This window comes from Trematomus bernacchii, unplaced genomic scaffold (genome assembly GCF_902827165.1).
Source record: "Trematomus bernacchii unplaced genomic scaffold, fTreBer1.1, whole genome shotgun sequence".
Lineage (NCBI taxonomy): Eukaryota > Metazoa > Chordata > Actinopteri > Perciformes > Nototheniidae > Trematomus > Trematomus bernacchii.
In genome coordinates this window covers 141,388-154,402 of record NW_022987815.1, presented here as the reverse complement: position 1 = coordinate 154,402, position 13,015 = coordinate 141,388, and the positions used below count along the sequence as shown (strand labels likewise).

The following is a 13,015-nucleotide window of genomic DNA, read 5'->3' as shown; positions in this document are numbered from 1 at the left end:
CGCATTTTCCCGTCAACTTTGTTTTTTATAAATCGCAAAGATTGCTTAGAAATTGGTGTACGCCATCTTTTGAGCATACGCCACATTTATAAATGAGGCCCCTGACTTTAACAACTCCTTCATCTCCCTCACAGCTCATCAGTACTGACAGCATCTTCACTTACTCATTGAGCACAGTGTGAGTCTGTGGAAGCTCAAACACTCTCCCTCACACTTTCACCTTCTCTTTGTTATTCTCATGAATATTCAGTCATTAGCAAAAGTGTGGAAAATAATTAAAATGTCTTTGTTCTCAGGCAAATTCACAAAATCATAAACACAAACAGATCCATATGAAGTGCAGTCAGTGAACTGACCTGAGAGCCTCCAGTCTGCAGTTTGGACTCTTTAGTCCAGAACTCAGCAGCTCCACTCCTGAATCCTCCAGATCATTCTGACTCAGGTCCAGATCTCTCAGATGGGAGGGGTCAGACTTCAGAGCTGAGGCCACGACTTCACATTGAGCCTCTGAGAGTTTACAGTAAGTAAGTCTATAATAACACAAATATTACAACATGTGTTTAAAAGAGGGAACATTATATTAACCTCCAGCATTTCATGAATACATATTTGACATACAGTATGTTCTGAATGACATTTGCTGATGCCATTTTATATTATATATAATAATATTAAATTATTATTATAATTGAGTTTAATGTGTGCGTTAATCTGTGATCACATGTCTGTGTTGGCTACCTTCTGCTGTCAGACACTGTTGCTAGATTGCTTCTCTGAGCATCTGAAAATGTATTTTGAACAAAAACACAATTAACAAACCAATAAGGTTTCAATCTTTTTATCTAAATACCATCAGCAAGATGTTTTCAGTATATCAGCATTAAGACATAACTCTGGTATTGGTGGGAAATGATATAGATTGTGATAAAATGTGTGTGTGTTTAATGATAAAGAAACTACTAGAAAGTAATAATAACTGATAACTGTAAGTCCTGCTGTGTGGTGTGATCACATGCTGAGAAACCTCTAAAGTCCTTCATGTGTTTGACATGTCGCCTCCATCTCTCAAAGGAGTATGAAGAGAGAAAAACTGTTCAATTTAACAATTATTATAAATAAATAGAAGAACAGTGTTGGTTTTATTGTGCTCTCAGTATTTAAACAGCAGACATTTTATAGTGTTTATTTTAATAATTAAACTTCTGATCCACTTCAGTTTATAAAGTTAATCACATCTGGACTTACACAGCCTTCCTGCAGTTCCTCACAGCTGGAATTAGTCTTAGTTTCCCCTCCGCTGATGTTTTGTACTTCTTCAGGTCAAACTCATCCAGAACCTCTTCTGACATCTGCAGCATGTAGGCCAGAGCAGAGCAGTGGATCTCAGAGAGTTTCTTTGATCTGTTCTCTGACTTCAGGAACTCTGTGATCTCCTGATGTACTGAGTGGTCCTTCATCTCTGTCAGACAGTGGAAGATGTTGATGCTCCTGTCAGGAGAGACTTCATCACTTCTCATCTCCTTCAGGTTATTGATGGCTCTCTGGATGATTTCTGGATGGTTGTCTGTGCGACCCAGCTGGCCTCTGAAGAGTCTCTTGATGAATGTTAGTCTGTTGTCTGTGCGACCCAGCAGGCCTCCTAACAGTCTCTGGTTGGACTCCAGAGAGAGGCCGTGGAGAAAGCGGACAAACAGGTCCAGGTGGCCATTTCTACTTCTGAGGGATTTCGCCATGGCTCCTTTTAGAAAGACATCCAGGGATGGGTAATCCTGATCACTGTTGTTACTGTTCTCATACGGCCAGTCTCTGTGCAGGAAGTCCTTCAGTACCTCTGTGTCTCTGTTGGTGTAACAGTGCAACATGTAGACTGCAGCCAGAAACTCCTGAATGCTCAGATGAACAAAGCAGTAGACTGTTTTCTGGAAGATCACACTCTCTCTTTTGAAGATCTCTGTACAAACTCCTGAGTGCACCAAGGCCTCGGTGACATCAAGACCACAGCGCTGCAGGTCTTCTTGGTAGAACATGATGTCTCCTTTCTCCAGATGTTCAAACGCCAGCCTCCCCAGCTTCAGAAGAACCTTCTTGTCAGCCTCCGTCAGCTGCTGTGGACTCGTCTCATGTCCCTCTTCATACTTCTGCTTCTTCCTCTTGGTCTGGACCAGCAGGAAGTGTGAGTACATGTCAGTGAGGGTCTGGGGCAGCTCTCCTCTCTGGTCTGTAGTCAACATGTGGTCCAGAACTGCAGCAGTGATCCAGCAGAAGACTGGGATCAGACACATGATGTGGAGGCTCCTGGAGCTCTTGATGTGAGAGATGATTCTGCTGGACAGGTCTTCATCACTCGATCTCCTCCTGAAGTACTCCTCCTTCTGGGCGTCAGTGAAGCCTCGTACTTCTGTTACCCTGTCCACACACTCAGGAGGGATCTGATTGGCCGCTGCAGGTCTGGAAGTTATCCAGACGAGAGCCGAGGGAAGCAGCTTCCCCCTGATGAGGTTTGTCAGCAGCACGTTGACTGAGGACTGCTGTGAGACATCAGACACAACCTCATTGTTTCTGAAGTCCAGAGAAAGTCTGCTTTCATCCAGGCCGTCAAAGATGAGCAGCACTTTGCAGACAGCCAGCTGCTCTGCTGTGACCTTCTGTAAGGTTGGATGGAAAACATGGAGCAGCCTGAGAAGACTGTACTGCTCACCTTTGATCAGGTTCAGCTCCCTGAAGGAGAGCGGGATCACCAGACGGACATCTTGGTTTTCCAAACCCTCGGCCCAGTCCAGAGTGAACTTCTGCACTGAGAAGGTTTTTCCAACTCCAGCGACTCCGTTGGTCAGGACCGCTCTGATGAGAGTCTGTTGGTCAGGTAAGGCTTTAAAGATGTCCTGGCACTTGATTGGAGTTTCATGGAGGGTCTCTTTCTTGGAAGCTGTCTCCAGCTGCCTCACCTCATGTTGGGTATTAACCTCTTCACTCTGTCCTTGTGTGATGTAGAGCTCAGTGAAGATGCTGTTGAGGAGGGTTTCACTTTCATCAGTTCCTTCAGTCACACGTTCACATCTCCTCCTCAGACTGAGCCTATGTTCATCTAAAACCTCCTGAAGACCACTATCTGCTGGGATGAAACAGGAGAGAATAAGAAAATGCTTTTGAGAATCTAATTATAACAACAAAAAACAGACAGAGTTGAAAAAGTTATGATTTTTATAAAACAGCTTACTGTCTATGCACTACAACAGTATACCTGATCAAAAACAAATAAACCAGGAAGTATCCTAGCCATCAGATATCTTTACTATCTTCTGTAGAAGTTCTTTGCAAGGCTAACGTTCCCCTTTAGATCTGTCCAGTGTTTCTTCTGAGGAAAACACTGCTCTCTGTTTTAAAACACTTAAACAATGCCTGGAAGAAGATCAGAAGACACACTGAGCGAGTTCATACAAGAGTAGAGACCCAGCGCCCTGACGGCCTAAAGGCGCTGCATGTGTTCGGCCTCTTACCTCGTACAGAGCTGGTCTGACTGGCTGTCTGCAGGCCAGCTCTGGTTCTGGATCTTTCTCCACACTGAGGACAGGAGGAGTCTCCTGATGGAGGTCTCTGCTCCCAGTATGAGGTGATACACTGTCTGCAGAACCAGTGTCCACAGCTGGTAGAGACTGGATCCTTCAGGACGTCCTGACACAGAGCACAGCTGGACAGCTGCTGCTCCACAGGAACACCACTCTTCCTCTTCCCTCTGTGGAGATGAACACATCCTTTATAGCACTTTACTTTAGAGGAGCTGATTCTCACCAAAGGTACAACAAGGTGGCAAATTCTAGTTTGATATTAGAAAATAGGTCTATATCTGTATATAATATATCTTCGCGATCAGGTAGATAGTTTAAGCTTCACATTATTATAAAAGCATCCTGTCTGGATTCATCACCCAGAGGAGCACATGGTCACTGTATCTACTAAGACACACACAGTTGTATTAACCTGGTGCACTATAGCATTATAAACACAATTTACATAGAATCTGCAGTGAATTAATAGCAATAGAAATATGGAAAGGATGCAGAAATATCAACAGAATGATAGTGATTTGTAAAAAGCCTGAGTTAATGCTTTGCAGGTCTGTCTCCAACACAACGAGCATAAACATTTATAAAGTTTTCTGAATGAGATCGGTTTGATTAAAGCTATGCTAACATTTGAGCTGCTCCATCAACACTCAGAATGACTTCATGTAGTCATAAGTACAGCAGTGAGTATATTGTTAGCACCACAGACAGTCTCTGGTTTATACAGGAACATTAATAACCCTGATTTAATATGAGCTGCTGTAGAGCTCTGTTCTCCTCTCTGATTCCCCTCAGACCGTCAGAGACCACAGGAGCACAATCTCAACACTGACAGGTTTTTGTAACAGAGCGTCACAAACTTTACACTCAAGTTGAAATGTTTCACGCTGCACGAATACGCAGGTGACATGAATTTCACTTCTTCACTTTATTCGTGTTGCCAGGCACAGATCTGAGTCTTTGTATTGACTCTACATGTAATCTCTCAAAACTCTGTTATATCTGCTAACGCTAAACACAACCAGCTGACCAGGTTATTACTATTCATTAATAATACATATCATAAACATGCCCAAGTAGTCCAATATATTTCGTTTTGAGAATATTCAGTCTTTAACAATATTTTTGCAATTTAAAACCATTTTATGCCACTGATACAATGATGATGTAGTTGCATCTTGAAATATCCTTAACCTGTTAAGCCCTGAGCCTGTTTTTCAGGTCTCAGGCTCGAAAATGACATTCCCAGAACAAATGACTATATCTTCCCTTCTAAAAGGGTTAAATTAATAATCTTTTTTCTCAAAGTAATGATAAACCTGTGAGTTGGATGTAGAAAAGTCAGAATCAATATAGATGTGTTTATTTTAAAGACTATTCAGATTGAACATAGTAAAGAAACTGTAAATTATAGTGTCCCAAAAATTCTTTTTTACTTATAGTGAAAACTACCCTTGGATGATGGGTTAGTAGACTAAAAGCTTTAAGAATCCAAAGTACAACATATAATAAGTACCCTGTATCAAGATTGATGCACAACAAGTGACATTTGACCTTTTTAGAGAGATTTAGCTAAAAAAAAACACTTCTGGGGTCATTTGGGTGGATTTGACCTATCTCTGGCCCCCCTTGGTTGATTTTGATGAATGAAATCTCTTTATAACCGCTAGAGCCAATGGAATCGAGGGAAAGTTATATACACACCAACACGTTAACAAATAAGGAGTGAGTCTCAGCTTTGATCTGATATATTGTGTGTGCAGCTACGATAAGTAATAAGGGTATCTTTATCTTGAGTTGTGTGCTAAAGTGCGTTAGCATTTTTTCGCTAAGTGCTAATTCAGAGGCTTGGTATTACCCTTGTGTTTTGTTTTGGTAAAAATGGTTCATATCTTCAGTTAGCTGAGATTCTTCCCGTTAATCTGGTGCTACACATTAATAGTTTCATAAATGTTAAGAAGCCCTCAGACATTGTCTCGGTGGGAGGGGTCCACTGGGGGGACCGTCGTCCTTAAGAGGTTAAATAATGTTAGCTTACTCAGGGTTCCTGCAGGTTTCACCAACTCAAATCTAAGACTTTTTAAGACTACTTTGAATAGAATTTAAGACCTATTTTACAGCAAGAAAGTAAGAAGAAAAATTGCTATGAAAGAAGAAATACGTCCCATAATTACTTTCAAAGTAAATATGTTCAGTCATCGTTCTTATGTTGAATACAACAATACAACAGCATAACAGAACACAGAACTGTGTTAGCGTGTTAGACAAAAAGTGTGTATGTGTGTGTGTCTCTGTGTGTGTGTGTGTGTGTGTGTAGTGCTAGATCGTATACCTCCTGGGTTTTAGGCGGCGGAAGTGACGTAATCGTGGATGAGAATTCGGCAACTTTTGTATTAAAGGTTTAACGTTTACCCTAAATAGAGGAGAGTTCCGCTCACGCACGTCTTGTCTCAAATATGAGGTTCAACCTGTTAAGCCCCATTCCCAAATTGCAACATCTGCAAGAAACAGCGTCTGAGGGCTTCTTAACATTTAAAAACCTATTAATGTGTCATACCCACTTAACGGGAAGAAACTCAGCTATCAGACAATATTAACACATTTTAGCAAAACGAAACTTAAGGGTAATAACAAAGGTTCTGAATTAGCCCTGCGCGAATAAATGCTAACACACTTAGCACAGAACTCACGTTAAAATACCCTTATTACTTATCGTATCTGCACAAACAAGATATCGATTAGCAAACTGAGATTGCACAGATTCGACAGGTATTGGTATCATTACTGACCGATCCGAACTCGCGACATGAGAAGCTAACAAAGACATCACCCCACGTAGCATTAGGTAGCCAACACGGCAATATGTCTTACCTTTGTTGTTTTCTGATCAAAAGTTGTCTTCAATGGCATTAAAACGATAAAAACGCTGCTGAAGGTTAATCCATAGGTTAATCCAATGTGTCTGTGTCACTTTGAAATGATTTCTGATAATCCATCAGCAATAAACCTAGTTTTAAGTTTTCAGATTTCAGAGCGTAAGATAGGTTTCACTTTGGGCAAACTGCGTGCGCATAGCCCCCACTTCTCAATGGTAACGTGTGTGTGTATGTGGAAATCCCTCATCGATTCTATTGGCTCTAACGGTTCAAAAGAGATGTCAATCAAAATCGACCAATGGGTTCCAGAGAAACGGCAAATACACCCATTTCCACTCAAATGACCCCAGAGGTGTTTTTTTTTGCTAAAACTCTCTAAAAAGGTCAAATGTCACTTGTTTTGCATCAATCTTGATACAAGGTACTTATTCCTAAAGCTTTTAGTCTACTATCCCATCATTCAAGGGTGGTTTTCACTATAAGTAATGGTTTATCTTTGGACGGACACTATAATTTAAATCTTTTTACCATGTTCAATCTGAATTTACTTTAAAATAAAAAACATCTATATTGATTCTGACATTTCTACATCCAACTCACAGGTTTATCATTGCTTTGAGAAAAAATATTATTAATTTACCCCTTTTAGAAGGGAAGTCATTTGTTCTGGGAATGTCATTTTCGAGCCTGAGACCTGAAAAACAGGCTTGGGGCTTGCACACGTTTCTCCACGTGAGACACAGGAATCTGACATGAAGTCACGTGTTAGCTGGTTTAAAACACTGATATTCAAAATGCCTCACACATGGACCAATGATCAAGAAACACGTTCCACCTGACCAAACACCTGATAGCATCATTGTTGGCTCATCAATCAGGATGTTAGCACTATAAAAAGACCACAGGTGAGAACTTTCTTACAGCAACAATAGGGGCGTTCACACCAAGTACTTTTCCCACAATAGTTCATGAGAACTTTAGTTCATGAGAGCTCTTTTAGTTCTGATGAACTAAAGCAGATCGCGTTCACACCAAAATGAGTTCCTGGGGGTGGATTAGGCAAATGAGCCGCTGACGTCACTTCTTCTTCTTCTGCTTTGGGTTTACTGGCAGGCCGCAAACAACTTCACGGCGAGTACAGTAGGTGGCGGTATGCACCTTAAAGTTGCAATTCGCCAAAAAACCGAGAGAAGAAGAAGAAAAAAAACGTCCGCTTCCGCTGTATGCTTCTGTTTACCTTCCGACCTCAGACACGGTATGGAGTTGACGTTTTGGTGCTCGTGTTATACAGCTTTGTAACTGAGTTATTTAAGCCAATAACTCAGCCACAAATACAAATACAGATCGACCATTCAAATGCAATAGAAATGCTGCGTCGGAGGCGAAGGCGAAGGCGGTTAAGAAGCCTTAACAAAAGGATTGGACGACGAACAAAGAACAGCAATGGTACGTTCATTAAATCACATTAATACTATCTAGTTAATTAGTACCTGTACTACGTAATGACAATAAGTTGAATCTTCTTCTTCTTCTTCTTCTAATGTAGGATTTATGGAGTTATGTAGGGCTAATTTGTGTCTTTGTATGTGTTCCAGATATGCGAATACTACGGAACGCGTCGTGTCCCGCGCTCTCTCTGGGTGAACAATAGAACATCGGCCTGGTGGGAGAAGGTGGTGCCAACGTACACCAATGTGCAGTGGATCAAAGATTTCCGAATGTCCAAGGGCTCTTTTCAACTCCTCTGTATTCGCCTGGAAGCAACGTTGGGGAGACGCAACCTAAAAAAATCTCCGCGGGGCAAGACACGCTCACAGCCCTTATGAGGCATCTGAACAGCATGGAAATTGTAAATTGACAATAAAGCTGATCTTTTGTACAGTGCATTTGGTTCTCTCTTTTATTTACCACAGTCAACAGACACAATTGCAATAGTGCAGACACACCTTAGTGCAAAGATTAAATGTCAGTATCAAAACAGTACTCATACTGTATATTTGTATATTAATATGAGTATATTATTATGTTAAATGTGTGTTAAAGACAATGGGATGAGGTTGAAAGCTCTTTAAAAAGCTTTTGTATACCATCTTTACTGTGATAAATACATACATGTTAAGCATACACACTTGAAGAACTACGTTACACACACACAGGTTAGTCTGTGTACCGCTGCACTGCTGCTGGTTTAAACAAAGACAGTCATGATGCTAGTGCCGTGCATGTAGGTTCTCTTTTATTTATCAGCAGCAGATCAATAAGTGTCAGTAGTATCAAAACAATATAATAACAGTGGCAATATATATATATATATATAATAACAATAGGTACGCTCAGCAGCAGACACACCTTAGTGCAAAGTTCGGTGTCAGTATTAATAACAGTGGCATATATATATATAATCACAATAATACAAAATGAACTGTCCCAGGTGTAGGCAATTTGGGGTGAAGTGTCTTGCCCAGGGACACAACGACATCCTGACTGCAGTGGGGTTTGAACCTGTGCTCCCCTGATCCGAACACCAACGCACCAGACCACTGCACCACACGCCTCCCAACAAGTCATTGTACAGTTTATCAACGACGACAAGTTTTTCTTAATTTTTGTATTGAAGGCCTGTTGGATTTAATCAGCTCGCTTAGCACTGCCAGAAGCCCAGCCTGAAAGGTATTTTGTTGCTCCACCTGGCACCATGAGCAGCTGGTCGTCCGATTCCTGGGCCTTGTGTGAATGCAGCAGCCGTTCGTCGTGCATCTCCTTGGCACGCAGGTCCTCATTCTCCTTGCTGACCATGGCACGGCGGTCCATCGCCATGATGGTGTCAAGGAAGCTGTCATCGCGTGCCCACTTTCCTAAGGTGAAATATGCAAGATACAAGATCAGTTTAATCGCAACAACGAGACAACATTGTCCAACATTGGACATGGTGCAGGCAGGGACAGTGTACAAAATGCAGGTGTAAAGTAGAAGATAAGATAGGATCAAATAATATCAAATAAAAAATAAATATCAAAGTGCCCTTATTTATTGTTTTGTGCTTAATGTATGCTTGAACTTTGTTTTATAGGGATTAGTGGACATCAGTTAGATGTGTAACCTTCTTTCAAGGCCAGAGTAGTTACAGTGTAAGTGGATTGACATCTAACATAACATGGCTGAGTACAATTATAACAATCAATAAAAAAAAGGAAAAACAAATAGAATTTCAATTACATTTCTACTTAAATGTGCAAAAATATTAGAACATCAGTCTTTGTGGCATGCAGGTAATCAACTGTTTAAGCTTTTACCATTAACATGTAGAATGAATGTTGCAAATGACTTGAAAGTATAGCAACTACAATGTATTGTTAGAGGTAGCATTATGTCCAGCTAGCATGCTAATTGCTAACGTTATATTATCGTTTTATCCCGGAGGGGAAAACTAGTTTCTAATCCAGAGAGAAACACCTCGCCTGAAACACACGATTAGTGCCATGAGTTAGTGAAGCAAATTACAGAACATTGCACACTTATTCACAAGTCAAAACGTGTTCATAGCGGTTACGGCTGAGAATAGCTAGCTAGCTAGATGTTGTTAGCCAGCTTGGACCTATGATAGCAAGTTCTAGCATGGCTAGCTCGATCTACTGAGCAAATAAAAGTACATCTAAGACCAGTATTGTGCAGATTAAAACAGTGCAGTGCATGTATTTTATTTTACCTTCGTAGTCGTCCCGACATGACTTTGCCAGGTCTGCTAACTTTGCTGAGCCACGGAAACTGCATTCAGTAGAAGCTTCTGAATGCCGCACTTCGCGTCCTCCGAGTAAATCGCCAGAAGCGCCGACACATCCTCATCACTCCACCGCTCCGATGATTTATTTAGTGTTGCTATAATAACTGCTTTCACAAAAGTAATCTCTTCGGGTGTGCTGGCCCGAAGCGAGCAAATACAATGGCCGCTTACAAAAAAAAATTCAGAGTCAAACGGGCGTGGTTTGCATTCCGCACAGCCAATCAGACGTACGAACTATTTTCTCCCACGACAGTCCCTGCTCTCTAGCAGGGACTGAAAAGCGGGTCAGACGAACTAATTTGAACTACTTTAGTTCCTGGGGCTTTTTGGTGTGAACGCAAATATATCGTAGTTCTGATGAACTATTGTGTGAAAAGTACTCCAAAGTACTCCGGTGTGAACGAGCCTAATGGAAGCCAACATGGAAGCAAGAGTAAGAGGAAGAGGAAGAGGAAGAGCTGGGCTGAGAGTGAGAGGAGGAGGAGGAAGAGGTGGGTGAGAGGAGGAAGAATGAGAGGTAGAGGTAGAGCTGGAGGGAGAGGACGTGGACAAAGAAGAATACTCTCTAATGAAATGAAATGTTATCAACCATGGTGTGACGATGAGAGAGGCTGGACAGAGGGTAATCTAAGCTGATGTACTGTTGCTTCTGTAATCCGGACACTTAGACTTGAAAACAGGTTAGTCACCAGTAGCTCTGCATAATTCATGATATATCAGTGCTTATATCTGTTGCGTGAAAGGTATTTACTTCATTACTGTAATTGAATGGTTGGCATGTTGCATACTATAACTGTACAAAGATCCTGCACAATGTACTGTGGTAGACTGACTTGCATGCAACACAGACACTGACCAACCACTGTGTCTTTGTTGTTTATCTGAAGGACTGAGAAAGAGGTGCAGGTGGAAGGCTAAGGGTTTTCAATGAGGCACAGGAAGCAGCAGTTACAAACTGGGTTTTGGCAAACAATGCATCACACTTAGAGAGATCCGAAGCATAGTAACTATGTGCTGAGATGCATGTTGCACAATGTTAGTTTTGAATAAAATATGATTTATTTTCAACAACTCATTTGTATTTCTTCATTTACTGTATTTCTGTATAAGCAAGCAATGCAATAAACCTCTATGTACAGAGCATAGCCCGTAACAGATGAAAGTGCTTTAGATTATGCTCAGCAGTGTGTAGTTGGGTGGTCAATCTAGTATTATGAATGAAGTGTGTTATATTTGGTGCAAAAGTTTGCATTTGGTGTTTATGTAGTTTTGAGTGCAGTTCTTCATTTAGCAGGAGAAATGAGGTGTTTTGCACTTTGGGTGTGTGGTTTTGTGAATTGTGATTAGTGTTCTGAGAAACTGAGCAATTAAAAATAAAATGTGTGTTAGCAATAAAAAAAAAACTGTAACAGGTTAACGAATAATGAGATCATACTCTATAACAACATTAAAATGTGTGAAATATACTTACATTTCAATAATAATGGTTTGATTATTAAATAATAACTTACAGTTCTTATTTGTGTTGCATTTGTGGATAAAACCCAAAGAACATTTAGGATATATATAAATACTGGTCAGATATCCACCAGATCTTTTAGTGATTTTTGTCTCTCTTGGAGAAATTAAATTGCAAAATCCAATTCAAAAGTTCATCTGAAACAAACTCAAATACATTAATGAAATTAATCCACAAATTATGATTGTTATAACTTAAATGTTATACCTGGATACACAAATACACAACCGAAAATAATACATTTTATATGCTCGTCTCTTGTCCTGGGTGGCAGATTACGTCACTTCCGCCGCCTAAAACCCAGGAGGCTCCACTAGCTAACGCTACATTAGCAAAACAAACGCTATTTTTTTTGAAAAAGGTGCAGCAGGCTTCAAACACGTTCCCCTCAACTGGTTTCAACCAAGCACTAAATTCGATGTTAGATAGCTGAAGCTTGCTTGGATGCTAGGTTACTAGCTGGGTGTTCTCCGATAAGGGGCGTGGGGAAACAAAGTTAGTGATTACTGGTTCCATGTTGATTTATTTCAATACGAATTGTTGGGGGGAACTGAAAGGCTATTACCGTACTGGTTACTTTGCAGCCCAGACATTTCCCCCAAAACACATTTAGACGCGATCTCAACACAGAAGTACCTTTCAAATCCCATCATTTTTAAGACCTTCTAAATCATATTTAAGACCTTTCTTATTTTTTTTGTCATATTTAAGACCTTTATAAGGCCTTCAATTCTGATTCTTAAGACTTTTTAAGAATTTTTAAGACCCCGCGGGAACCTTGTGTATGTGTGTGTGTCTCTGTGTGTGTGTGTGTGTGTGTGTGTGTGTGTGTGTGTGTGTGTGTGTGTGTGTGTGTGTGTGTGTGTGTGTGTGTGTGTGTGTGTGTGTGTGATCAGTGTTAATGGTATATCTCAGACTGAGTGAGTGGAGCCCTGCCCTTCTGAAACAGAGCAGAGGAGAGAACGTGAACGCGCAAAGCAACGCCTCGGCCATTGAAACGTGCACAAAAATTAGATTATTAACATAAGCGTTTGGTTTAATTAATAAACCCAACGCCCTGTTGTTGGGAGGGGAAACACTAAGTTTCTATTTTATTTGCTGAACACAAAGTCCAACATGTAGAGTGTGAGGATGATTTCACTAGTAGATTATATACTATCGCTGATGATGCCAGGAGCAAGAGTTCAATTACACTTTGTTTCTGTACTCTACTGAGTTTCTTTACTGAGATCATTCAAAAGAAGTTTAGATTATCAGATTACATACAAACTGAATC

The 13,015-nt window shown here is 40.7% G+C and overlaps 1 protein-coding gene across 1 annotated transcript in view; it reads right to left on the bottom strand.

The window, feature by feature from the left end:
- Positions 1-3,546, bottom strand: part of LOC117498799 (protein NLRC3-like) — a gene marked incomplete at its 5' end in the record, with an annotated part of 34,373 nt that extends 30,827 nt beyond the window's left edge. The window contains 4 exons of the mRNA XM_034150946.1: positions 357-530; positions 1,246-1,582; positions 1,637-3,112; positions 3,498-3,546. Coding sequence (XP_034006837.1) covers positions 357-530; positions 1,246-1,582; positions 1,637-3,112; positions 3,498-3,546 — 2,036 coding nt within the window. The remainder of the gene's footprint in view (positions 1-356; positions 531-1,245; positions 1,583-1,636; positions 3,113-3,497) is intronic.
- Between the last annotated feature and the right edge of the window lie 9,469 nt (positions 3,547-13,015).